Consider the following 23737-nt stretch of genomic DNA (forward strand, 5'->3'; position numbering starts at 1 on the left):
TCTAAGGCTTAACTGCTGACAATAGTTTAAACATACTGAGCTCTCACCACGTGTTGGGTCCTGTGCTAAGGTTTTTCGTGGACGAGACCATTTGATCCTTACTGTAACCCCAGAAAACAGGAGCTGTGATTTACCCATTTTGTATGTGAGGTCCCTGAGGCTTGGAAAGATGAAGTCACTTGTCTCAGGTCACACAAGTGGCGGAACCAGGACTGGAACCCAGCACTGTCTGCCCTTTGAATGACACCATTCAGATGCCAACATGGGGCACGCCGAGAGGGGAAGGGGCTGGGTGCTGAGAGCGGGCTCCAGAGGCACCAGGACTAGCCAGCACCCCCTGGCTATGAGGTTATCTAAGCTGGGGCCAGCCTGCCACTATGGGACACTAAGATGTCCCTTTGGACAGAAAGAGAATCTCCCTGTGCCTGGAGCGGGGGACCTGGGCCCTCCTGCTCTCTGCCCACTGCTGGCATGGACCGTGTGGCACGTGGGGGCAGGCACCTGACCTGGACCCTCCTGGGCTGGCGAGAGTCAGCCCCCTGAAAAGCGCTCCAGTCCCCTCAGCTAGAACTGTAGATTCCAGGAGCAGGCGAGTGGGTTTGAATCACGGAATGAGGACCGAACTGCGTGTTAGGTCCCCACCCACCCACAGCCAGGGAGAGGGCTTCCCTGGGCTTCCGAGGGCCCTGCTACTCAGCCTGCAAAGTGAGGGCCAGGTAGGCTCAGAGGCTCTGCCTGGGCTGCCGGGGGCTCCCCGGGATCCGCATCCCTGACGGGAGGCCTCCTCTCCGTCACCTCGTGCACGCGACACTGGCTGCAGGCCTGGGGGCCACCAGCAGGGCTGTGCACTTTCCCTTTCCCTCCAGTGGGCACGAGCCCAGAGGGCCCTGCCTCACCCTGAGCTGGCGGTGATGTCAGCGGAAACCCCAGGGTGCTGAGGACCTCCTCCTACCTCAGCCACGGCCCTACCCTGCCCTGCGTCCTGCACCCACACCTGGACGGGCTCAGCCTCCCAGAGGACACCGCGCCCACCTGCCCCCTGCTTCCCCGTGAAGCTGAGGGGAACCAGGCCCTGCTGCCTGCCTCTCCCCTGCCCGACCTAGGCTTCGTCTCCCCATCTGCAAGGATGTCTGGGTGATGAGTGGGTACCGGAAGGCAGGGGCAAAAGGGGTAGCCCCAGATGCTCAACTCCTCCCTTGCCTGCCAGGAGCTTTCCCCGCCATCCTCCCAGGATGTTCCATTGCCCTGGCCAACCCATGCCTCGGGCTCCGTGACTCCGTCTCCCCTGGCAGAGGAGTGGGGTTACCTCTCCCTGGGCTGGAAGATCCTTATCCTGCCCTGCTGAGTCACTGCCGGCTCCTCCCGCTCTGTCCCCTCCCTCCCTACCGGCCTCCCTCCTTCAGACTTCTCCGGCTTTCTCCAGACTGTCTGGGTTCCTCAGGGGCCCCAGGGGTCAGAGGACAGACAGCATCTCCCTGAGATGACTTGGAGTCCCACCCCGAGTGACCACCATCCCAGCACTGTTGGGACAGTGACAAGGAGTAAGGGCGTCGCTAGCTGTGTGACCTTGGGCAAGTCACTTGGCGCTTCTACACCTCACTTTTCTCCTGCACGGAACAGGAATGATGATAATGGTACCTTCCTCGGAGTAAGGACAATTGAGCTAATACAAGCCAAATCTCTGGCACTCAGCACTTGATAACGTTGCATATTGTTATCTGCCCCATCGTGCCCTATCCTCCTGTCTCGGCTAATGACGCCACCTCCCCCTTTCCAGTCCCCATGCCCACCTGTCTGCACCTTTTCTGTTCTTTAGACCCTGCTTTCCTCCTGCAGCCTGTCCCCACAACCCCAACGTGATCTGACCATGTGACGCTGGGCGTAGACCACAGGACACAGATACGAGACTGGAGAGTTGGGCCGTCGTTCAACCCTCCTCCCACGACGACCAGTTCGGAGCATTTGATTTTGCAACCCCGGGGGGGCTGCGTGTATCGAGGGAGAGACAGAGGGGGAAGGGTGGACACTCAGGGCACAGGGGGCTGAGTGGAGTCAAGGAGTCCGGGCTGTACTGGGCGCAACTCCTTCCGGGCTCCCAGGCCATCTGTCTGCAACACTCGAGTGGTGGTTGGGTCTGTGAGGAGTTCACCCCTCCCTGGCCCCCACAGGCACCTCTCAGAGGTCCCGTCCTTCCCACCAGAGCACCCTGAGCACTCGCCAGCCGCTGCGAAATGCGTGAAATGACAGAGGGCTCGAGAACTCAAGGCGCACAAGGGGCTGTGGTGCAGAGGAAGGAGAGGGCAGGCAGGGCTTGGAAAGGGGCCGAGGAGGGTCTGGGTGGCAAAGAGGGGAAGCCGTGCCTGGGGCTGGGGAGGAGCTGGCACTCAGGCCGGTGGGGCGCAGCCCCCCAACAAACATTCGGGAAGCACCCCCCATATGTGCCCCGAGGAACAGCGTGGACATAGAGAGACCCACACCCTGCCCACCAGGGGCTCCGGGGCTGCTGGGACGGAGGGCCAGATGGCTCCAGAGTCGCCGGGGCCCTGCTCTTAATTAGTGGCCTCCCCCCTGCCCGATCCCAGTTGCCTGGAGTCTCCCCGCGCTCCCCCTGCCCTCTGGTGACCCCATCTCGGCCAGGGAGGACGGCTTCTCGGCCCCCTTCTCCCTGGGTGCATAGCACAGCGTTGGGCACCCAGCTGGCACCCGCAGGCGCTCGCCCAGGGCAGAGCAGCCTGGTCTCTGTTCTGGAAGCCGGGGCTGTACGCGGTGTCTGTCTCCCTCTACTGGTCCCTTAAGGGACAGCCTGGCCAGGACGCTTGGCACAGAGCTGGTGGTGTCCAGGTCTCCCCAGGCAGTGGATGGGGAGCACGGAGAGGCGGCGAAGAGGGCCCGGGGACTCAGGCCCGGCTGCCGCCCTCAGGAGCACCGCCGCCTCCTGGGTCTCTGCGGCCCGAAGAAGCCGGTCTCCGACAGGGGCCCCCAGGGGTGGTCTGAGGGAGGCCAGGTGGCCTCCCCGATGCCTTCCCCGCAGGCCAGCAGGCCCCTAACAGCCTCCTTCCCCTTCCAACCCATGAATGGAACTGTCATCCATGGATTTATCTAAACCTTTTGTGCAGCTATTTATATTTCCAGCCGAGACCACATTTTGGAGTAATGAGTTCCATCGGGGTCCTCCCCTGCTGGGTGAAGCACGCTGCCTTTGATTTGTCCTAAACTTACCTCACTCGCGCTCCGAGGGGGCCCTGTAACTCCAGCATGCCAGGTTCTGGTGAACAAGCCGGAGCTTCCCCTCCGCATCCCTGCTGTGGGTTTAAAGTTTCCATCCCCTCTGCCTTCCACCTCTAGCCTGCAGCCTGAGGAGCCCGGGTCTCTGGCCTGCGTGCGGGGCGACCGGCAGAGCGAGGACAGCCAGCACCTCGTGCTGGCCCCGTGGCGGCAGCCACAGGCTCCCAGCACCGCGCCTCTTTGCGGGGCTGACCTCTGCCTCCTCCGCCAGAGCCCCCTGACCAGTCCCGGGCCTCCAGGCCTTTCTGTGTATTGTTTCTCGGGGGGTGGGGGGCTCTCCTCCCAGGTTCCTAGTGGGATTCACCGGGGCTCCGTCCACGCTGGTTTATTTTGTTTCTGGTCCTGACCCTACAAGAGGTTGAGGGGACACTCCAGAGACGGGGATGGTGAGACACGACAGTAACAGCGGCAACGCCCACGGTGTGTACCGAGAGCTTTCACGGACGCGGACCGAGTGAACCCTCACACAGCCCTTTGAGGGAAGGACTGGTATTGCCCCTTCCCCCCGATTTCCAGGTGAGACAACTGAGGCTCAGAGAAAAGAAGCGACGTGTCCAGCCCGGGAGCAGTGGAGCCAGATCTGGGCAGACCAGGGCCTAGAATGCCATCAGTCCCCCACGACAGACAGCCTGTCCTGCAACCTCTCCGAATGCTATACCCTTGTCGTTCAGTACATGCTTTTGTTTGTTTGTTTCGGTTTATTTATTTGGGGAGAGAGTGTGAACGGGGCAGGGGCAGAGAGAGAGGGAGGGAGAGAGAGAATCCCAAGCAGGCTCCATACTCAGCGCAGAGCCCAATTCAGGGCTCAGTCTCACGACCCTGGGATCATGACCTGAGCCAAAATCAAGAGTCAGGAGCTCAACTGACTGAGCCACACAGGAACCCCATCAACAAATAATAATTAAGAAAATTTTTTTTAATGTTTATTTTTGAGAGAGAGAGAGAGAGAGAGACAAAGTGCGAGCAGGGGAGGGACAGAGAGACAGGGAGACACAGAATCCGAAGCAGGCCCCAGGCTCCGAGCCGTCAGCACAGAGCCCGACGCGGCGCTCGAACCCACGAACCGTGAGATTATGACCTGAGCCGAAATTGGACGCTTAACCCACTGAGCCACTCAGACGTCCCAACAGATAATTATTTTAAACGTTTGAAATAGTAACCACCTTCCTGCATCCATATCTGCCTTACCACACACATATTCCTATATACTTACATACTTTGGTACCTGTGGGGTGAAGATTAGGAATTTGGGGGTTGAAAGGATCCTGAGAGAGCATCTCGTGCAACCCTCTCATTTTATCAGGGAGGAAGCCGAGGCCCAAAAAAAGGCCTTGACTTGCTGGAGACTATCTGTGAGCAGGGCTGGGGCTGTCCCGGGTCTTTTCCGGCACAGACCCCAAACTGCCTTTGGGTTCCCATCCCCCTCCCAACACACGGTGTGCCTCACGGTTGCAAGGCCCTCCCCCCCCCCCCAAAGTGCCTCCTGCTCCATCCGGACCTGACAGGCATCGGTGCTTATGCCAACTGCAAGCCCAGAGAGGCTGCCTGGTTTCAGACAGGAGAACATCCTTCCAGTCCCGCAGCCTAGGGGGAGCAGGACAGCCAATTACAACTCCTCCCGGAACTGCGGCCAGATGACGGGCCCAGAAAAGCCGAGGGCCCCTTCAGGATCACAACACGTCAAGGTTGGAAGGAACCTCAGTGAGCATCTCACACCGCCAGCCACGTCATACAGATGAAGACACGGCCGCAGAGACAGAGAGGGGCCTTCAAGTCACCCAGCGAGTCAGTGGTGAAGCACAGACTAGAGACCCAGGACCCCTGATTCCCAGCTCCAGGCTCCTTTCTGGTCTGAGCCCTTCGGAAGGGTCAGGTGATAACTGACCTCTGGCAGGGTGTGTGTGTGTGTGTGTGTGTGTGTGTGAGTGAAAAGACTCATTAAGAATCCTAAAGAGGGGTGCCTGACTGGCTCAGTCAGGAGAGCATGCAACACTTGATCTTGAGGTAGTGAGTTCAAGCCCCACGCTGGGCATAGAGATTACTTAAAAAAAATCCTAAAGACTTTATGTGTGTGGGTGTACGTCTGAAGATTCATTAAACATCCTGAGAATTTATGTCTCTCTCTCCCTCCCCCAGGCCTTGCACCAAAGACCTCAAGGCCACAGGGCCCTACAGCGTCAGAGGTGTCGAAGCAGAGGCACAACTGTGTGATTATTGTGCCCCCTCCTCGCCTTCCAGGAGCTTTGACATCTGCTCCTGTCCCAGTTGGGCTGCCCAGGCGACAGGTGTGGGGCCACGGCGGAGAGTGTGTGAAGGCTAAGCTGAGTTACATTGGGGTAAAAAGAGAGTGAGGGATATGGAGAGAGGAGAAAAGGGAAGGAAGAGAATAGCTAATGCTAGGTTCTTTTGTGGGTTTTATTTTTTGACAGAATGTGGGGGTGGGGGTGGGGGGAAGGGCAGCTACTGTCCAGGGAAGGATGGGACTGTGGGAAGAAGCTGGAAGTCTCATCACAGCACCTTAAGTAGACGTATATGAAATGATGTTGCATTATTTCAAGTTCAAGGGGGGGAGGGAGCGGCACAGAGAAGGCCGAAGGTCAAGCAAGTACAGCTGAGCCCCAGGAACAGGAGCCAGTATGTGAGAAGGGGGACATTTTAGGAAGGTCACTTTGGTGCTGTATGGAGGGTAGACTGGAGAAGACAGGCTGGAGGCAGGGGAGCACTCAGAGAATTCCCACAGGCATCCAGGTGAGAGAGAATGGTGGCCGGAGCCAGGATGATGGCCATGGCCATGGAAGTGGGTGCCACCTGTTTGGAAGGTGGAGCAGTCAGGGCTTGCTGAAGGACTGTAACGTGGGATGATGGAGACTGGAGGACTCCCAGAGTACTGACTTAAATGCCTGGGTAAAGGTGGTGCCATTTGCCCTGATCCCCTTGGAAGGCAAGACTAACCTCCCCCACGGGTGCCTGGGTGGCTCAGTCGGTTAAGCATCCAACTGGATCTAGGCTCAGCTCATGATCTCACATTTCTTGACCTCCAGCCTCACAAGCGGCTCTGCGCTGACAGAGCAGAGCCTGCTTGGGATTCCCTCTCCTTCTCTCACTCTGCCCCTCCTCTTGTCTCTCTCTCTCTCTCTCTCTCAAAATAAATAAATAAACTTAAAAAAAAAAACAACCTCCGCCAGTGCTCTAGGGAAGACTGGTGAGAAACTGCACCTAGGGCAGGAGAGGGAGAGACAAAGGGGGATCCAGAACTGCAGGCCAGGAGCTGGAGGGCAAGGGGCAGGTAGACAAATAGATTCTTCACTGCAGACAATACCAGAGGGACAAGGCCAAGCCCCGACCCTAAGGAACTCAGCGATGCCCAAGTCCCTTCAGAGCACTAGGAACCTGGTGCTGTGCGGGCTAGAGCTCAGAAAGTCCCTCCAAGACTTTCCTTCCACTGTGCAGCCTTGCAACCTGGGGCCCAGGGCAAGGGGGGAAACTTCCCTGGCTGCACGCTCTTGGGAGTCTTTTCTTTTTTTTAATTTTTTTTTTTTTTTTTTTTTTTTTTTTTTTTTTTTTTTTTTAGAGAGAGAAGGTGGGGGGGGGGGAGAGAGAGAGAGAGAGATAAGAGAATCTCAAGCAGGCTCCGCCCTGTCAGCGCAGAGGCAGAGGAAAGGCTCAATCTCACAAACCGTGAGATCATGACCCTAGCCAAAATCAAGTCAGACGCTTAACCGACGGAGACACCCAAGCGCCCCTTTGTGGGGGGGGGTCTTTTAAAAAATGGTCACACAAATGTGGCTCTACGCTCGGAAGATGTTTCCAGCGCTCCCCACTGGTGTCCCTCATCATTTGGCAGCCCCCACCCCTCTGCTAGGCTCACGGAGCATTTCCCCCCGCCCCCCGACCAGGGGCAAAGCCCACGCACCAGTGACCTTTTACTCCCGCTTGACCCTGCTAGGTACACCCTTCTACCCCTTTCAGCCCCGATAATCTGTTTTTCAAGATCAATGACGGATCCTCCAAGCCAGAATGCACAGCCACCTCCCAACCTCCCACCCTGAGATCCTGAAGCAAATTTAGTCTCTTTAGAACTGGTGGTTGCGGCTTGTGTCCGTGCGGAAGGTCCAGCTTCGACCCGGTATCCAGACGACACCCAGGAAGATCTGTACTAAGCGAGCCAGGCGGGCGAGCCCGTACATCTCAGGGCTCCGAGCCCGGTGCTCGCTCCATGGCGGCCGCGGGTGCGCAGCCGCCGAGGCCCAGCCTAGCCGGCCGGCCCGCTGCCCAGGGGCGCGAAAACGCAGGGGCCGGCGCTCCCGGCTCCAGTCCCCGCGCGGCCCGCCTCCCGACCGAGGACTCCGTCACGTGACGGCGGAGCCTGCGAGCGTTTTTCTCACGTGACGGAGGCGCCGGTGTGTGGGCCAATGAGAATGCGGGGCGGGGCTTCCGGGGGGCGGTGCGCGGGAAGGGAACCCCCGGGGGCCCCGCGGCGGCGGGCGAGACCCGGGGACCAGCCGCCTCCCCGGGGTTGGGTAGGGATCCGTTGCGGGCCGGCCGCCAGTCTCAGCTCGGTCGCGGGCCAGGCCCGGCCCCGGTCCTGGGCGCAGCATGAAGTGTCTGGTCACGGGCGGCAACGTGAAGGGTGAGTTGGGGGCGACCGGTGGGCGGGGGCACGTGGAACCGCGGGAGATGCCAGCCTAACCCCCGTTTCTTTTCTCCTCCCCGCAGTGCTCGGCAAGGCCGTCCATTCCCTGTCCCGTATCGGGGATGAGCTCTACCTGGAGCCCCTGGAAGACGGGGTGAGGGGGTGGGTGGGATTACAGCAGGGAGCCGGTGTCGCCTCCCATCAGGCCAGATGCCCTTGGGCAGATTTGTCTGCTGAGTTTGTTTCCCCCCCTCCCCCCACCCCGTTGTTGTGGCGTCAGTTTGGGCCCTGTCATCTTCCTTGGTCCCTGAAGTGCCCGGTGGCGGGTGGGGGGTGACTAGGGCAAAAGGCAGAGTATGTAGACCCCTTGCTGTGGGAGCAGTGCCGCCAGGGACTCAGGGAAGGCTTCGGGGAGAAGGCATCCGCTGACGGGACCGAGAGGGAGGATTTCCACAGGTGCCGGCGGAGGACAGTAGGGCAAGTGTGCGCCAAAAGCCAGCCAGAGGGCAGAGCCGTCTCTGCCCCCTGACCGCATCCCTTTCCCTGCTCTTCCTGGCCCAGCTCTCCCTCCGGACGGTGAACTCCTCTCGCTCTGCCTATGCCTGCTTCCTCTTTGCCCCACTCTTCTTCCAGCAGTACCAGGCCGCCACCCCTGGTCAGGAAGCCCTGCGCTGTAAGATCTTGATGAAGGTGAGGCCCTTCCCTCGTCAGCGGCCCTGTGCCGCCGCCCTGGAATGTGTCTGCTCTGGGACATTCAGTAGATACTGACTGGGGAGGGAGAGGTAGTGCGGGAGCAAGCCAGTGTCAAGTGCAGTGAGGGGCACAGTAAAGACCACAGAGCATAACGGGAGATACGGAGAGGCTGGTTGATTCTGCCGGGGTTTGGAGAGGGCGGTGATATTCAAGTTGGTCCTTGAAAGGTAAGTAGGTCTTTCAAGGCATCCCACACAGGTGTAACAGCATGAACAAAGGCCCAGAAAGGCGTCACCGTTCTGCACGTTGTGGAGCTCCTTTCCTGCTGTGACAGTGCTGAGCCTGGGATGGCCAGGTCCTCCACGGGATGTGGAAGCTGGTCGGCGGAGGCACAGCACTGAGCCGATGGATTTGCCCCACTCAGTCGTTCCTGGCCGTCTTCCGCTCGCTGGCGATGGTGGAGAAGACTGTGGAGAGATGCTGCATCTCGCTGAATGGCAGGAACAGCCGCCTGGTGGTCCAGCTGCACTGCAGATACGGTGAGTGGGCAGCCGGCTGGCCACGGGGTCCCTGGGGCGGAGGTTAGCAAGACCCACTGAGACCCTGTCTGCCCATCCAGGGGTGAGGAAGACTCACAACCTGTCCTTCCAGGAATGCGAGTCCCTGCAGGCCGTCTTCGACCCAGCCTTGTGCTCCCATGTGCTCCGTGCCCCCGCACGGTGAGTCTGTCGGCTGGCTACAAGCTGAGCCGTGGGTCTTTTTTGCTTCTTTGGAGCTTCAAGAGTCAATTTAAGGAGATGCCTTCTTCATTTTCTCTTCTCCATTTGCTGTCAGGGTCTGGTCTGGCTCTTAGGCAGAGGCTGGAATGGAGGAGGGCGGTGCCCCAGGGTCCTCAGTATCTTCAGGAGCCTGTGTTCTCCACCCCAAAGATTCAGCTTGGCTTTCTGGCCATTCAGACCCATTCTGACTCCTCTTTTAGAAGGCAGGTCTTTGAAGCACCTGGGTGGCTCAGAGTATCCGACTCTTGATGTTGGCTCAGGTCACAATCCCAGGGTCATGGGATCAAGCCTCGTGTTGGGCTCTGTGCTGGGTGTGGCACCTGCTTGGGATTTTCTCCCTCTCTCTCTGTCCCTCCCTCACTTGCCCTCTCTCTCTCTAAATAAACTTTAAAAAATATTTAAAAAGAAAGAAAGAAAAAAAGCAAGCAGGCAACCAACCAAGCATGTCTTTGGTTTGCACGTAAATCCTCTCTCTGGCCTGAACAGCCTTGAACGTCCATCTTTAAGCTTTGTGGCTCAGGAGCTCAAAACCCTTCTCTGGTGGGGTCATCCTTCTGGGACTGTGTTCTTTCGAGAGCAGCGTCTTTTCCTATCTGCCTGGACTGTAGATTTGAGGAGTCCGCAGCCCAAGGAAGGAGGCTGGACCGGGAGGTCATGGTCCAGAACGGCTGCCTGAATAAGCAGCCATGGGGGTGGGGCTCTGTTCTGGGAAAATCTGAACACCCAGGGGCAGTGCAGGACCTGGCAGATGGGGGCTTCAGTGGAGAACACTAGTGTGGAGAGGGGTAGCTCCCCTCCCACCCTCTGCCCCACCCTCTGCTGGATGCTGCTTGTATTTGAGTAGCCCAAGGTCATGTTCATTTTGGTAGCCATAAGGTGTGGTATCTGAAGTTCCCTCTGAGTCCCTACAGTCTATTTTTCTGAGTTCTGTTGGGATAGTGCGCTCAGGACTCCTTTGGGTAAAGGAAGAGGGAAGGGTATCACCTCTAGTCTGGATTTGGGTGCTATTTTTTTCTTCTAATGAGCAATTGTTTTTCCTTTTTTCATGGACAATTTCAAATATATGTAGAAGCAGATGCCCACTCCTGTCTCAGTTGTCTTGAGGCCAATTCCAGACGTTGTCTCGTACGTGAATACTTGTTAACGTGTATTCTAAAAAGATGAAGATTTAAGGCCTTTTTCTGAAGGCCGAGTTTATAGATGGCACCGCTGTGGTTTCCCACCCCTCGGTGGGCAGGTACTGCCTGCCTGGTTCGGCCCATGCAACAGCCCATCCTTCCTGTTACCTCCTCTGGATTCTGCTCTGGTCTGCCCCATCCCTTGCGGCGGACTTTTCTCCAACAGCCCGAGAGCTTTGGATGAGGTAGGAACCAGGTCCTCCTCACCCTGTCCTCCCTCCCAGGGCGTGCTAGGCCTGGCACATGGTAGGTGTCCGTGCGCTAATAACCCGCGCCGCAGCTCTGCCTCAGCTCACCGAGAGCGAAGGCCCTGGGCAGGGCTAAGCCTTGGTGTGATGCTGTGCCCTCCTCACAGGGTCCTGGGGGAGGCTGTTCAGCCCTTCCCCCCCACATTGGCAGAAGTGACGCTGGGCATCGGCTCTGGCCGCAGGGTCATCCTGCGCAGCTACCAGGAGGAGGAGGCAGGTGAGGGAGCCAGATGTGGCCTGGGATGACTCAGGGCGGGGGGGGGGGGGGGGGGGGCAGCTGGGGTAAGAGGGGACAGGGCCCAGAGGCCTGGGTTCCTCCTGCTCCTGCCTCCAGACAGGACTGTCAAAGCCATGGTGACGGAGATGAGCATCGGGGAGGAGGACTTCCAGCAGCTGCAGGCCCAGGAAGGGGTGGCCATCACTTTCTGCCTCAAGGAATTCCGGGTGAGTTTCCCCCCAACACGCTCCCCACCCTGCCCTCCCGGCCCCGCCCAGGCTCACTGCTCTGCCTCTCCACTCCCAGGGACTCCTGACTTTCGCAGAGTCCGCAAACTTGTCTCTTAGCATTCACTTCGATGTGCCGGGCAGGTAATTCCCAGCCTCAGGTGTGGGAGGGGAGACTCTGGGCTGCCGGGAGCTGAAAAGCCCTGACCTGGCCCAGGACCTGTCATCTGCCTAGGCCAGCCATCTTTGCCATCAAGGACTCCCTGCTGGACGGACACTTCGTCCTGGCCACAATGTCCGAGTCGGACCTGCGCTCCCCAGAGCTACACAGGCTGGCGCCTCCGCTCCAGGCTCACAGGTGAGGATGCCCACCCGCCTGCCCACGCCTCCCCTCTGCCATCTCTGTACCCTGGCCTGAGCCTGCCGCCCGTGTGCTACCCCCAGCACACACACTTCCTGTCAGGCCCCAGCCCCTACAGTACTCACGGCCCCTTCCAGCCCCGCAGGCTCAGCCTTCCTGATCAGCTGTGCTCAGAGATCCCTCCCACCCAGGGAAGTATCCCCAAGGTCGGGCTGGCTTCCTTCTCTGGCTGAGTCCTCCCCTCTGAGCCTCTTCCCAGGCCAGGGAGGGAACAGGCTGCTGGGAGGCAGGGAGCTGCCTGGGGCTGGGGAAAGCAGGTGGCTGGAAGGGCAGGTGGGATGGGGAGGATGGGCCCAGTGTAGCTGAAACAGAGGAAGTTTAGTCTGGCCCCCCGCCCAGCACGTCCCTGGGCCCCAGTGCTCTCCAGCTCTGTCTCCCGGGAAGGTGGAGGCTTTGGCCCCAGGTGGTCTAGCTCAGAGGATTTGATGCTCCCCTACCCAAACTGAGCTAAACTCGCTCCCAGGATGCCTCCCTCAGGCCCTGATCTGAACTCTGATCAAATGGATTCCAGGTCCACTCCCTGCAGGAAGCCTCCACTTACCACTACGTCTTTTTCCCTCCAACTAAACGAGAAAGGAGTGAAGCCAAGGGATCATCACTGGTCACAAGGCTTTTACAGCCCCCTCTGAGTCCTCTAAGGAGGGGCCCTGCCTCTGTACCCTCTTTTGTCCCTGTTCCTGACACCGTGTTCCTGTCTACAGCACACCCCACCTGGATGACTTTGCCAATGACGACATTGACTCTTACATGATCGCCATGGAAACTACTGCAGACATCGAGGGCTCCCGGGCAGTACCCTCTGTGTCCTTTTCACCTGGCCACCAGCCCCCTTCTAGCCCTGGCCCCTACTCAGAGGACAACGACACTGAGCCCAGTATAGAGCCTGGGACTCCCCCCCCCAAGAAGGTAGGGGCTGGAGATGGAGGCAGGGGTGGGAGGCAAGGAGGGAGCAGCCTCCAGAACTCACCCCGCTTCCTCTGCTCCCTTCCAGTTCCGCTCGCTGTTCTTTGGCTCCGTCCTCGCCCCTGCACACTCCCCTCCCGGCCCCAGCCCTGTGCTGGCTGAAGATAGTGAGGGTGAAGGCTGAACCGAGAACAAGCCCATGTCCAGAGGCCCTGGACTAGACGAAGCCACGGCCTCCCCCTTCCCCCAGAGGGCTGATCTCTGCCCTGGTGGGTGGTAAAGGCAGGCTGTGCTGGAGTGGAGCTGGTTGGTCTTGTCCCCACCTCAGACCCCTCCCAGCTGTCTGTGACTAGCCTGGGTCCTGTCTTCCCTCACCAACTCCCAACCAATCACGTCTGTTCCCAGGCTTGGCACTGAGCTGCCACCTGATGGGAGGTCCCTCACCTGTTCCTCCCCGTAGGCCTTCAGGCCAGACTCCTAACTACGTAGCCAGGGTGGACACCTGCCTTCCTTAAGACAAAAGTCACAAAGGGGCTCTTGGCCCCTGCTGCTCTCCCGGCTTTGCCAATCATGACGTGTCCCTTCCTTAAACCCTGGGCACGCCCCTGGGATCCCTTTAGCCGGCAGACTATTTTTCTTGCTTTCTCTATGCTGTCTGGCCCTGGTTTGGAATTCTAAGCCCCTGTGGACCCGAGCCTGTGGCTGGGGTTGCCTTGGCTGGCGCCCCATGCCCAGCAAGCCTGTCCTCCCAAGCGGCTCTGGGCAGAAGGGCTGCCAGGCTCAGTATTTGGGACAAGGGAGACAGAGGCCGTGGCGAGAATCCAGCTTTGACCTTTATTCAAGAGACCAGATGGGTCGCCCCAGGATCTGTCTGCTGGCCCTGAGGCCAAGCGAGGCTGGAAACCCACATCTGGCCCTGCTTTGCCCTGAGCTGCAGCCTCAGCCCCAGGGTCCTGCTTGTCACCACCGCCAGTGCAGGCGGAAGGAGCCCTGGGGGACTGGACGCTGCTATCGATTCATTAAAAAAAAAAGAAAAAGAAAAATATACCAAGGCTCCGTGCTCCCCGTGACAGGTGGGCCTGGGGGGAGCCAGCACGAACCCCCCAACGGCCGCATAATTTCTGTACAATCCACCATCTGGGGCAGAGTGCGGGCACGTGGAGGCTATTTCTTGGCTTTGGCGGAGTTGCGGGGTGGGGTGATGGGCCGGCCTCCAGGGTTCAGGCCGCTGAACTGCCCGTATTTCCCCTTGTTCTTGTCAGCGGGCTTGAGGATCTAAAAGAGACAAAGCTGGTCAGGCTCACGGGCTAAGCCGAGGGGTCACGGGCCCCTTCCTTCCCCATCCCCACCTGGAAGGAGCACATGAGCGTCTCATCCACACTCATCATGGCGCCTGCATTGTCAAACTCGCCACAGTAGTTGGGAGCTGAGAAGAGTGTCACCAGCTGCCGCTTGGCAAAGAACTCATAGCCGTCTTCCACCACCTGGAGGAGGATGGGGGCAGTTAGCTCAGTAGGTGCTAGCTACCAGGCCCCGGCTCCCCCCCAGCCCAGGGCGGCCAGCCCACCTGGTGTGCCCGGCAGATGAGGTCCAAGTCGTGTTTGTGTAGGAACTTGGCCACTACCTCAGCCCCGAAGGTAAAGGAGACACCACGGTCATTCTCGCCCCAGCCCTGCACGTCCTTGTCAGGGTCAGACCACAGCAGGTCACACAGCAAGCCCTGGTCAGGCACGTCTGTTGGCCGCATGATACGCCGAATCTGCTCCATGGACTGCAGGTCTGGGGACAGGCCTGGGGCGCGTGGGGGGAAGGGGGACACAGGTCACTTTTCTCAAACCAGCCTCGAAGCCCTCCTGCTCCAGAAAGCCTTTGCCGGTCAGTCTCCCCTCACCCACCACCACCTGGCTCTCTCCCAGAGTCCCAGGAGGCCAGGCAGGCAGAAGTCATCGCCTTCTGCCTCTTCAGGTTCCTGCCCTCAAGGACCAAAGAGCTCTCCGAACAAAGGAGACAAAGTATATTCACGATGCCAAGGCCAAAATGGGGGTGAGTGCGACCTAACACCGGGGCGGGGGGTGGGGGGTGGGGCTTTCTGGAAGATGTGACATGCAAACCAAGACCCCTGGGATGTGTCCTGGGGCTCTTCCTTCCCAGACATTCCTTCCACACGTGCCTCAGAGCCACCCTCACCTCCGTGGCAGCAGAAGATTTTCTCGTCCACAATGGCAGCAATGGGCAGGCAGTTGAAGCAGTCGGTGAAGGTTTTCCACAGTTTAATGTTGTAGCGCCTCTTGCCTGCCAGGAGGGAGATGCCTTGTGAGGCCCAGCTGCCCCCCGCCCGGCACACTTTGTGGGCCGCTCAGACACAGCCGGGGGAAGAATGGAAGGCAAGAGAAGCCCCCTTCCCTGCCCCCCTTCCCCGACTCCACTGCCTACCAGCCGTCCTGGAAGAATTCTAAAGCAGCGGAGTCCACAGGAACCTGAGTTCCAATATGGAACAACCCACCCCCACCCGGTGAGCAGGGCCAGGCCAAGACTAGGTCTGGTTTATCTCAGCTTCTGGTAGACAGAACCCAGTCCAAATAGGCATCCCAAGTGCTTAATGGATGTACTGGAGGGGAGTGTCATCAGGCAGGGCCCCACATTAGAATATATATGGTCCTCAGTCAACAGCCATTCACCAGACCCCTCCTGAGTGCCAGGCCCCGTGCCAGGAGGGCAGGGTGGAGAGCCATGAACCGACGTGCACCCTTCATAGAGCTCATACTCTGCAGGTACCTGTCAGACACTAATACCTCTACTGCCAGGCCAATGTGAGGGTCCCACTGAGTAGCGGAGTCCCTCACGGACTTGGGCAACCCCAGATACTCTGCCTACTCACACTCATCGTAGAAGCCATAGATGCGGTTGATGCTGGCACACTCGTGGTTCCCACGGAGCAGGAAGAAGTTCTCTGGGTACTTGATCTTATAGGCCAGCAGCAGGCAGATGGTCTCCAAAGACTGCTTGCCCCGGTCCACGTAGTCCCCCAGGAAGAGGTAGTTGCTCTCTGGAGGGAAGCCGCCGTACTCAAAGAGCCGCAAAAGGTCGTAGTACTGGCCATGGATGTCCCCTGTGACCCAGAGAACCTGTTCAGCGCTAGTTGCAGGGGTTACACTTGAACCCAGGACCAAGTCTGGGCTCCAGGGAGGAGCAATCCAAGGACTTGGAGGGGAGGAAGATTCCACTTTCAGAAAGCAAAAGGGGCCTGGGCAGGGGGCTCACCGCAGATCTTGAGGGGTGCCTCCAGCTCCAGAAGAATGGGCTGGCTCAGGAAAATCTCCCGTGATTTGAGGCACAGACCACGGATCTCGTTTTCTGTTAGCTGTACATTCTTTCCAGGCCGCGAGCCCTGCACTGGGGACGGAATGGGGCATCAAGACTCTGGTCCCTCAGGCAGGAGGAAGGTGGACGACGCAAGTGGCCCTATGGGCACATCTGGGGGCTCATGGGCCTTCTGGGCCCCTCCTTGCCCCAGGGGCAGCTGTCGCTGTTGAGCCTCCCAGGACCTCCGCCTCGGGCCTCCCAGGTCGGGACCCCTCCAGGAGGGGGGGGTCTGCTGTGCCCAGGGGCCTGCCATCCAGCACCCCACCCTACGGCGCAGGACCCCTGGGAGGGGTGGAGCTAGGTTTCTTAGGTTTCTCCCTCGCCCCGAGAGCGCAGGTCGACCCGTGCGCCCCGGGCCCAGGAGAGGGGGCTGTCCCCTCGAGCCAGGGGGTCCCTGGAGCCCCCCTAGGCGCGCTGCGACTGGGGGGGCAGCCGCAGCGGCGGGACCTCGCGGCCCGTCCCCGCCCAGTCTAAGCTGGCCCTGGGAGGGGCAGGCCCGCCCGCGCACCACTTCCGGGCCAGGCAGGGGGCCCGGGCGCGGCGGGCGCCGATTTCCCCTACCCCGGCCAACCTTCCAGCAGGCGCCCGATGATAGAGTCCAGGTTGAGCTTCTCGCTGTCGGACATGGCGGCGCCGCCGCTCCGGCCCAGCAGCTCCGGGCCCACTCCTGCCGCCCGCCCTCCCGCTGCCTCCTTCCGGCCTGGCGCTCCTTCCGCCCGCCCCAGCCCGCCCCGGCCTGCCGCCCCGCCTCCTCGGCCTGCCGCCCCGCCCCGCGCGCGCTGCCCCCGCGCTCTAGCGCCCCCGCCGGACGCCGGGAGCAGCGGCCGCGGCGGTCCGGAGGCGGGGCATAGGTGACGGGGCGGGGCGGGGCGGGGCTTGCGCTGAGTTTGGGTGTGTGATCAGGACGGAGCCCGGCCAGTGGGGTGGGGCTTGGTGGGGCGGGGTCGAGTCTGGTCCCTCCCCTGACGAATGACCGAGTCCAGTTCCGAGGGTATGGGACCGGAAATACCGTGGAAGTTGTTTTTCTCTATCAAAGGCTGACCAGTCTTTCCCACCCACCCTGGGCGGGAGTGTGGTGTGAGTACGTTAATAACTGTCTCCCCATACACTACGGATTAAGTCCTCAAGGTGCAGAAAAAGAAACTGAGGCTCAGAGATAGCAAGGGGCTGGGCCAAAACCCCAGCTTCACATTCATGGAGGACCTTTACCTCCTGAGTCTTTGTGGCCCCCAGGCAGTATGGCCAGACTCAGACACCCACCGCGTTTTGGTCCACACTGTGGTGCGCGCTAAGTTAATATTTTTTTTATGGTCCACACTGTGGTGCGCGCTAAGTTAATATTTTTTTTATAAGTTCCGTCATTGCTTCTTGAGTGCATAATAACGCTGTATGATGTGCGTGTCCAAAGCATTACTTTCTAAAGAGCAAAACTATAATAAACTATAGTTCTCACTGGAATCCTGAACTGCTTTACGTGCCGGTAACCTCAAAACTGGAGGTGGCCTGGCCTCTGTACCTCTGCTGGGCCCTGACCCGTCACACCCATGGCGGAAACGTAAGCCTGCCGCCCCCCAGCCCACGGCGGCCCACGGAGAGCCCACGGGAAGGGTGGGAGGAGCCCACAGCACTGGGGCAGACCGGAAGAGCCTCGGGGAGGAAGGGGTGACCCCCCCCACACACTCGGGAGGGTAGTGTGGGAGGGGCTCCCCAGCGGGTTGCTGTCTGCTACTGAGGAGGAAGTGAGAGGAGGAGGTGAGGTGCAGCAGGGAGGTAAGCTGGGCCTGGGGGGGGGGGGGGGCAGGGGCAGGGGCTGGGCCTGGGGCTGGGCCTCTATGCAGAGGTCTGGCTTTTCTGCCACTTCAGGGCCCACCCTCCCCTCCCCCAATAAAAGTGGGGACAGAAGGAGCTTGGTGAGATACCCCGAAGCCTCTTCCCTCTGAACCTCACACAGTCAGGTCCTCGGGCTGGGGACCGGCTAGATGGGAGCCCAGGCCCCAGGCTGATCGGGAGTTGCCTCTCACCCTGGCTCTCCCCACATCTTGCAGCCTGTTGTAGCAGGGGTCTGGGGCACCATGGCCCAGGCCCTAGGGGAGGACCTGGTGCAAACTTCAGAGCTACAGGATGACTCCAGCTCTTTGGGATCTGACTCTGAGCTGAGTGGGCCCGGCCCGTATCGCCAGGCTGACCGCTATGGCTTCATTGGGGGCAGCTCAGCAGAGCCAGGGTAAGTCGGGGAGAGATGGGGGGCAGCGGGGTGCTGGGGCTGAGGATGGGGGCTGAGGGATGAATTTTAGAGTGAGGCTCAACCGCGAGGGTCCTGGAGGGTCTGGGGACTCAGCCAGTGTCACCCCTTCTCACACTCCAGGTAGAATCCTAAAGCCAGCAGGGCTGAGACAAGAGTGTCTCTGATCTGTCTCTTTTACCCTGAACCTCCAATGCTTTGCACCTATCCTTAAGGCCAAACATCCTTCCCCTTTTAATCTCTGCCCCAATAATCCCAGAACCTAACCAAAGAACCCACACCTCTTCCCTCACCCTCTCCCTTTCCCAATACACAGACAGGAAAACAAGTGCAGATAGGAACTTGCCCGAGGTCACGCCGGAGACCAAATAGAACTACATTCAAACTCAGGACTCCTGGCTTCTAGTCCGGGGCTCTGTCCACTTAGCTTCTCTTAGGAGTTGTCTGTGTTCCTACCCTGGGGGACGGCCAACCAGCCCCTCCCCCAGCACACACTTACACACCCCCTTCAGCCTCTCCTGCTTCTGCCCACATCAGAGCCACATCCTTTCCTGTCCCCATGACAACGATTGGCAACTCCTGGGTGACAGGTCACCTCCCCCCCCTCCGCCCCAGGGCTCCCCAGAGATCTCCAGGGCCAGGAGCTGAGTTTACCTGGGTAGCATGAAGGGTGGCAGATGTGGGCTCTAGGTAACAGCTGGCCCACACCTCGACACCTGTGTCATGTGCCCTCAGGCCCGGTCACCCTCCTGCAGACCTGATCCGCCAGCGAGAGATGAAGTGGGTAGAGATGACCTCACACTGGGAGAAAACCATGTCTCGGCGATACAAGAAGGTGAGGGGACGATGGTCCCATTGCCTCTGCCCGTGCCCTGGCAAAATTTACCCCTCCGGGATCCCGGGACCTCCCGCCTTTTTCCCCTACCGCCCGAAGTGACCCTTGCCCCACGACAGGCTGGGGCTTGGGACCTGCCAACAGAAGCAGGAGAGGCTGGCCTCGCTGTTCTAACGGGACTCCTTGGCCTCACCCACAGGTAAAGATTCAGTGCCGGAAAGGCATCCCCTCGGCTCTGCGGGCCCGGTGCTGGCCTCTGTTGTGCGGGGCCCACGTGTGTCAAAAGAACAGCCCCGACACCTATAAGGTAATAGAGTTGGCAGGGGTCCTGCCTGCCCCCCTCAGAGCCCCTCGCCACTCCGAGCCCTCACCCCCACCTTCCTGTCCACCCACAGGAACTGGCCAAGGCCCCTGGAGACCCACATTGGATGGAGACCATCAGCAGGGACCTGCATCGCCAGTTCCCTCTGCACGAGATGTTTGTGTCACCTCAGGGTCATGGGTAGGAGGCCAGGGACCCCCAGAGACCTCCGGCCCCACGATCCCCAGGGCGCTTCGGCCCTGGCCCCCACCTCAGCTTTATGTCCTTCCATCTCGGGGGACCCAGTGAGGCCCAGGGGGGCTGAGGCCTGGGAAGGGGCCGCCAGTGGGTGGGGAAGGGCTGCCTGGAGGACTGACCCCTAACGGGGTCTTCTGGTACAGGCAGCAGGGGCTCCTGCAGGTACTCAAGGCCTACACGCTGCATCGGCCCGAACAGGGCTACTGTCAGGCCCAGGGCCCTGTGGCTGCTGTGCTGCTCATGCACCTGCCCCCAGAGGTGAGTGCCCTAGACCCTACATCAGGGATTCGAGACCCCGATACCCCAACCCCAGTGATCCGTGACCCCCAACCCCAGGAACTCTGGACTCAGGGACCTGGGATCCTTGACTCCCAGATCCTGTCCTAGTGACCTGGGGCCTCATGACCACCAACCTCCGTGACCTTCAAGGCCAACGATCTTGAGTCCAGAAACCTGGGACGCTTGGTCCCTGACCCCTGTCCCGGCGATCTGAGAACCTGGATGTCATCACCTTGACTTCACAACTCCTGATTTTGAGCCCCGTGACCATGACTTCTGACCCTTATGACCCCCCAAGAACCCAGGACTTGAACTCTGGGACCCTCCCAACCCTTGACCAGTGAGCCCCAACTCTGTGACTCTGAAAATCAATACCGTGAGCCCCGCGACTTCCACCTTCCTAGACCCATCATCGGCCTCTACCTGGGCAGCGAGGAGTCTTTCGGTCAGAGCCTGAGTTTAGGCTGCGTTTCGGCTCCAGGCTCCAGAGCCACCCCCAGATGATGCCCAGGCCCTCCCCCGCGCCCTTTTCCCCTGCCCTGTGCTTCCCTCTGTGGTCCCCTCGGTGTGGGCATTCACGGCCTGTGCCCCTCCCGCAGGAGGCCTTCTGGTGCCTGGTGCAGATTTGTGAGGTCTACCTCCCTGGCTACTACGGGCCCCACATGGTGAGAGGCTGGAGGGGGTCGGAGGGCACAGGGGAGGGGCCGGGCAGGCAGGCAGGCAGGGGCCTAGGGACTGAGAGGGGCAGCCCGGGATTGGGGAGTCGTGCTGACGGACGGACGGACGTGGCTGCAGGAGGCTGTGCAGCTGGACGCTGAAGTGTTCGCGGCCCTGCTCCGGCGGCTGCTCCCGCGCGTGCACAAGCACCTGCAGCAGGTGGGCGTCGGGCCTCTGCTGTACCTGCCCGAGTGGTTCCTGTGCCTCTTCGCCCGCTCCCTGCCCTTCCCCACGGTGCTGCGCGTCTGGGATGCCTTCCTCAGCGAGGGTGAGTAGGCCGCTGGAGGCGGGGCGTGGCCAGGGCCGGGAGCCCGGGGTGCGCACGGGGACGAGCGCACCAGCACCAGCCGTGCCTGGCCCCACCTGCCGCTGCCAATCCCGGCCTGGGTGGGGGTGCCAGAGTGTGTTCAGGGTGATGGCGTCGGGTTGGCGCTGGGGGAACAGCGCAGCCCCTGCCTGCACATCACCAGTGTCATCCCCAGCTTTGCGCCTGTGGTGAGACCCCCCCTTAGGGAGGGCAGGCTCTGCCTGGAGGCGGGCTGGGGGCAGAGGTGGGGAGATCGATCGCAGCAGTGGAGCTGTTCAGGGACTGGGCTCAGTAGGCACGGCCAGCGGCAGGGACGCGGCCAGTAGGAGCGTAACAGCGCTCATCCCCGGAGCCCACAGGCACTGGGTGCCAGGCACTGCTGTAGACATTGGGATCACCAGCATGAAGGACACCTACATTCTGGGGGGGGGGGGGGGGGGGGAGACAGCAGTAACCATATAACAAGATATTTATAGAGGTGCCTGGCTGGCTCCTCGTAGAGCATGCGACTTTTGATCTTGGGGACGTGAGTTCAAGCCCCACGGTGAGCATAGAGCTTAAAAAAAAAAAGAGAGCGGGTATTTATAGATTGTCCTAAGTGCCACGAAGAAAATAAAACAAGGGATGTGACAGAGCGTTAGGGGCGCAGTGGGAGGAGAGTGCTGTTTTCAAGATGCTTTTGGCCTCTGCATGGGGGGAGGCATAAACTGGCAGGGCCCGTGTGGAGGCCGCGAGGCCAGGAGAGACACTGTCCACAGGGTCGCGGCTACAGATGACTTGGCGGGCACGGGCGTGGAGAAAGATGAAGCCAGAGAGGTCGGGCCGAGAGTGAGTGGAGTCGGGGCCCAGCTGAGCCGGACGTGGGGGCTCTGCCTCGGGACCCCCGTGGGCAACCCACCTGCGTCCTGTTCTGTGCGGGTTGTCTGGCAGTCGCAACTCAAAGCTGGTAGATGTCAGCCGGTACATTTATTGAGCACCTGCTGTGTGCCCCATCGGCTCCAGGCCCCCTTGGAGTTCTGGCCGCAGGTGTTCAAGTTGTCATGTACGCATCACCGCCTCTCCAGCCTCGGACCTCCGGGGCCCGGCAGGGCAGGGCTGGATCAGTTGGCTGAGCCCTCTTCCGGCCTCTCCACTGAGGACAGGACGGGCACTGGGAGGGGCTCCTTTCATCGTGATGGTGACGTGACTGGTGGCTCTCATCTCCTTATGAGTCAGAGCGGTCACCGGGCCTCATTGGTCCCCGAGGCTGCCCGGAAGGGATTCTGAGGCCCCGGGAACAGCCCGAGGTCACACCGGAGTGTGCCCGAGAGCGTGCAGGCGTGTGCGTGTGCCCGTGTGTACTGTGCTCTTGGCTCAGGGGTGAAGAGCTCTGGCTGGAATCTCTCCAGAGCAAGAAGGTCACGGGTCTTAACTGGCACCCACTTGGCCCTTCCTCGTAAGGACGAGTTGCTGAGGCCCAGAGAACAGGCTTGGGTGAAGCGGGGGCAGCCCCCGGCTCCGACGCGTCTGCGGCTGCAGAGACTTACTCATCAGTGCCCCCAGTTGCAGCCCCACCGTCGTTCGTTGCTCCTGGTCTGAGTCAAGGCCGCAGAGCTGCAGGAGGGTGGAAGGAGTGTGGCCAAGAGCAGGTTCAGGTGCAGGACTGAGGAGGGGCAGGGCTGGCCCTGCATTGAGTGAGCCCCTGGCCTGCAGGTGTGAAGGTGCTGTTCCGTGTGGGGCTGACGCTGGTGCGCCTGGCGTTGGGCACCACAGAACAGCGCCTGGCCTGCCCGGGCCTCCTGGAGACGCTCGGTGCCCTACGAGCCATCCCCCCCACCCAGCTGCAGGAGGAGGTCTTCATGTCTCAGGTGGGTGCCCCCTGCCTGCCTTCCACAATGGCCCAGCTCCTGCTGCCCAACTGGGGAAACTGAGTCTCACGGCAGGAAGTCAGAGTGAGACCCCGGAGCTCAGTTCCTGTCCTCTGAGCAGCAGAGAATGTGAAAACCCCAGGCTTCAAGCGGCTTTCTATGGTTCCCTCAGCGAGTCTGGCTGTCAGTCCCTCAGCCCTCAGCCGCTTCCGGGGGCTGGGTCCTGCCCGCCCTGTGGGGACCTGACGGTTTCCTGCCCTCCCCCAGTCCGGGCACACTCAGCGCCAACCGCCCCTCACAGGTGCACAGCGTGGCCCTGTCTGAGCGTGACCTTCAGCGGGAGATCAGGGCCCAGCTGGCCCAGCTGCCTCAGTCAACGTCCGGGCCACCCCCAAGGCCGCAGGCCCGCCTGCCTGGGGCCCAGGCCATCTTCGAGGCCCAGCAGCTGGCAGGAGCGCGGGGAGGCGCCAGACCCGAGGTGCCCCGAATAGTGGTTCAGCCCCCGGAGGAGCCCAGGCCACCACGGCGCAAGCCCCAGACCCGAGGCAAGACTTTCCACGGGCTCCTGACTCGGTCCCGGGGCCCTCCTGTTGAGGGCCCCTCCAGGTCTCATCGAAGCTCCACCTCCTTCCTGGATACCCGATTCTGAAGGTCTCACTTCTGAGGGACCGTGGACTCGGCGTACCCTAACCCCAAGTGCCCGGTTGCCTGATGCCTGCCCCACAGATGGGCACCGCGCTTTACCGCCGGGATTTGGCAAATCAGCTCCCTTCCCGCAGACCGTGTTGGACACGAGGGTGAAGGAAGGTCACTCACGGTGTGGTTTCAGGGGCCCAGACCTGCCATTCTCCCGCGGAGCTGTCCCGGTGCTGGGCCCTTGCAAGAATGGAAGCTGAAGGACTGTGGGGTTAAGGGCAGCTGGCTGGGCGAGGGGCCCCCGCGGGGCTCCTGGGGAGGCCTAGAATAAAGTCTGGGCAGAAACCTGGCTGGAGTTGGACTGAGTG

At 60.6% G+C, this 23737-nt stretch overlaps 3 protein-coding genes across 6 annotated transcripts; 2 read left to right on the forward strand and 1 right to left on the reverse strand.

The window, feature by feature from the left end:
* Positions 1 to 7713: 7713 nt before the first annotated feature.
* Positions 7714 to 12881, forward strand: RAD9A (RAD9 checkpoint clamp component A). 2 transcript variants are annotated; one of them, XM_045486058.1, is made up of 11 exons: positions 7714 to 7915; positions 8002 to 8072; positions 8480 to 8608; positions 9036 to 9150; positions 9231 to 9330; positions 10924 to 11033; positions 11151 to 11260; positions 11340 to 11404; positions 11496 to 11618; positions 12383 to 12587; positions 12673 to 12881. In XM_045486058.1, the coding sequence occupies exons 1-11, from the start codon at positions 7882 to 7884 to the stop codon at positions 12766 to 12768; spliced, it is 1158 nt and encodes a 385-aa protein (XP_045342014.1). In that variant the 5' UTR covers positions 7714 to 7881; the 3' UTR covers positions 12769 to 12881. The 2 variants fall into 2 exon arrangements, with proteins under 2 accessions (XP_045342014.1, XP_045342013.1); XM_045486057.1 differs by having other exon boundaries at positions 7715 to 7915; positions 11478 to 11618.
* A 518-nt stretch (positions 12882 to 13399) lies between these two features.
* Positions 13400 to 16670, reverse strand: PPP1CA (protein phosphatase 1 catalytic subunit alpha). Its single transcript, XM_045486059.1, has 7 exons — positions 16519 to 16670; positions 15846 to 15977; positions 15463 to 15693; positions 14772 to 14876; positions 14152 to 14375; positions 13934 to 14068; positions 13400 to 13859 (listed from the first exon to the last, which is right to left on the reverse strand). The coding sequence occupies exons 1-7, from the start codon at positions 16571 to 16573 to the stop codon at positions 13749 to 13751; spliced, it is 993 nt and encodes a 330-aa protein (XP_045342015.1). The 5' UTR covers positions 16574 to 16670; the 3' UTR covers positions 13400 to 13748.
* A 587-nt stretch (positions 16671 to 17257) lies between these two features.
* Positions 17258 to 23718, forward strand: TBC1D10C (TBC1 domain family member 10C). 3 transcript variants are annotated; one of them, XM_045486054.1, is made up of 10 exons: positions 17258 to 17717; positions 17993 to 18171; positions 18925 to 19024; positions 19224 to 19331; positions 19420 to 19526; positions 19727 to 19841; positions 20462 to 20527; positions 20658 to 20847; positions 22579 to 22733; positions 23035 to 23718. In XM_045486054.1, the coding sequence occupies exons 2-10, from the start codon at positions 18020 to 18022 to the stop codon at positions 23380 to 23382; spliced, it is 1341 nt and encodes a 446-aa protein (XP_045342010.1). In that variant the 5' UTR covers positions 17258 to 17717; positions 17993 to 18019; the 3' UTR covers positions 23383 to 23718. The 3 variants fall into 3 exon arrangements, with proteins under 3 accessions (XP_045342010.1, XP_045342011.1, XP_045342009.1); XM_045486055.1 differs by having other exon boundaries at positions 17258 to 17699; XM_045486053.1 differs by lacking the exon at positions 17258 to 17717 and adding an exon at positions 17841 to 17857.
* Positions 23719 to 23737: the final 19 nt, after the last annotated feature.

The sequence above is a fragment of the Leopardus geoffroyi genome, chromosome D1 (assembly GCF_018350155.1).
Source record: "Leopardus geoffroyi isolate Oge1 chromosome D1, O.geoffroyi_Oge1_pat1.0, whole genome shotgun sequence".
NCBI classification, from domain to species: Eukaryota; Metazoa; Chordata; class Mammalia; order Carnivora; family Felidae; genus Leopardus; species Leopardus geoffroyi.

Excerpts from the sequence above, each read along its gene's own strand:
- TBC1D10C (XM_045486054.1), top strand. The coding sequence starts at position 18,020 with ATGGCCCAGGCCCTAGGGGAGGACCTGGTGCAAACTTCAGAGCTACAG. Across the intron at positions 19,527-19,726 it reads GTGTCACCTCAGGGTCATGG|GCAGCAGGGGCTCCTGCAGG; the intron begins GTAGGAGGCCAG and ends CTTCTGGTACAG. Across the intron at positions 20,528-20,657 it reads GCTACTACGGGCCCCACATG|GAGGCTGTGCAGCTGGACGC; the intron begins GTGAGAGGCTGG and ends ACGTGGCTGCAG.
- RAD9A (XM_045486057.1), top strand. The coding sequence starts at position 7,882 with ATGAAGTGTCTGGTCACGGGCGGCAACGTGAAGG. Across the intron at positions 9,331-10,923 it reads GTGCTCCGTGCCCCCGCACG|GGTCCTGGGGGAGGCTGTTC; the intron begins GTGAGTCTGTCG and ends CCCTCCTCACAG. Across the intron at positions 11,405-11,477 it reads CACTTCGATGTGCCGGGCAG|GACCTGTCATCTGCCTAGGC; the intron begins GTAATTCCCAGC and ends GACCTGGCCCAG.
- PPP1CA (XM_045486059.1), bottom strand. The coding sequence starts at position 16,573 with ATGTCCGACAGCGAGAAGCTCAACCTGGACTCTATCATCGGGCGCCTG. Across the intron at positions 14,877-15,462 it reads CTATGGCTTCTACGATGAGT|GCAAGAGGCGCTACAACATT; the intron begins GTGAGTAGGCAG and ends CCCTCCTGGCAG. Across the intron at positions 14,069-14,151 it reads TCATCTGCCGGGCACACCAG|GTGGTGGAAGACGGCTATGA; the intron begins GTGGGCTGGCCG and ends ATCCTCCTCCAG.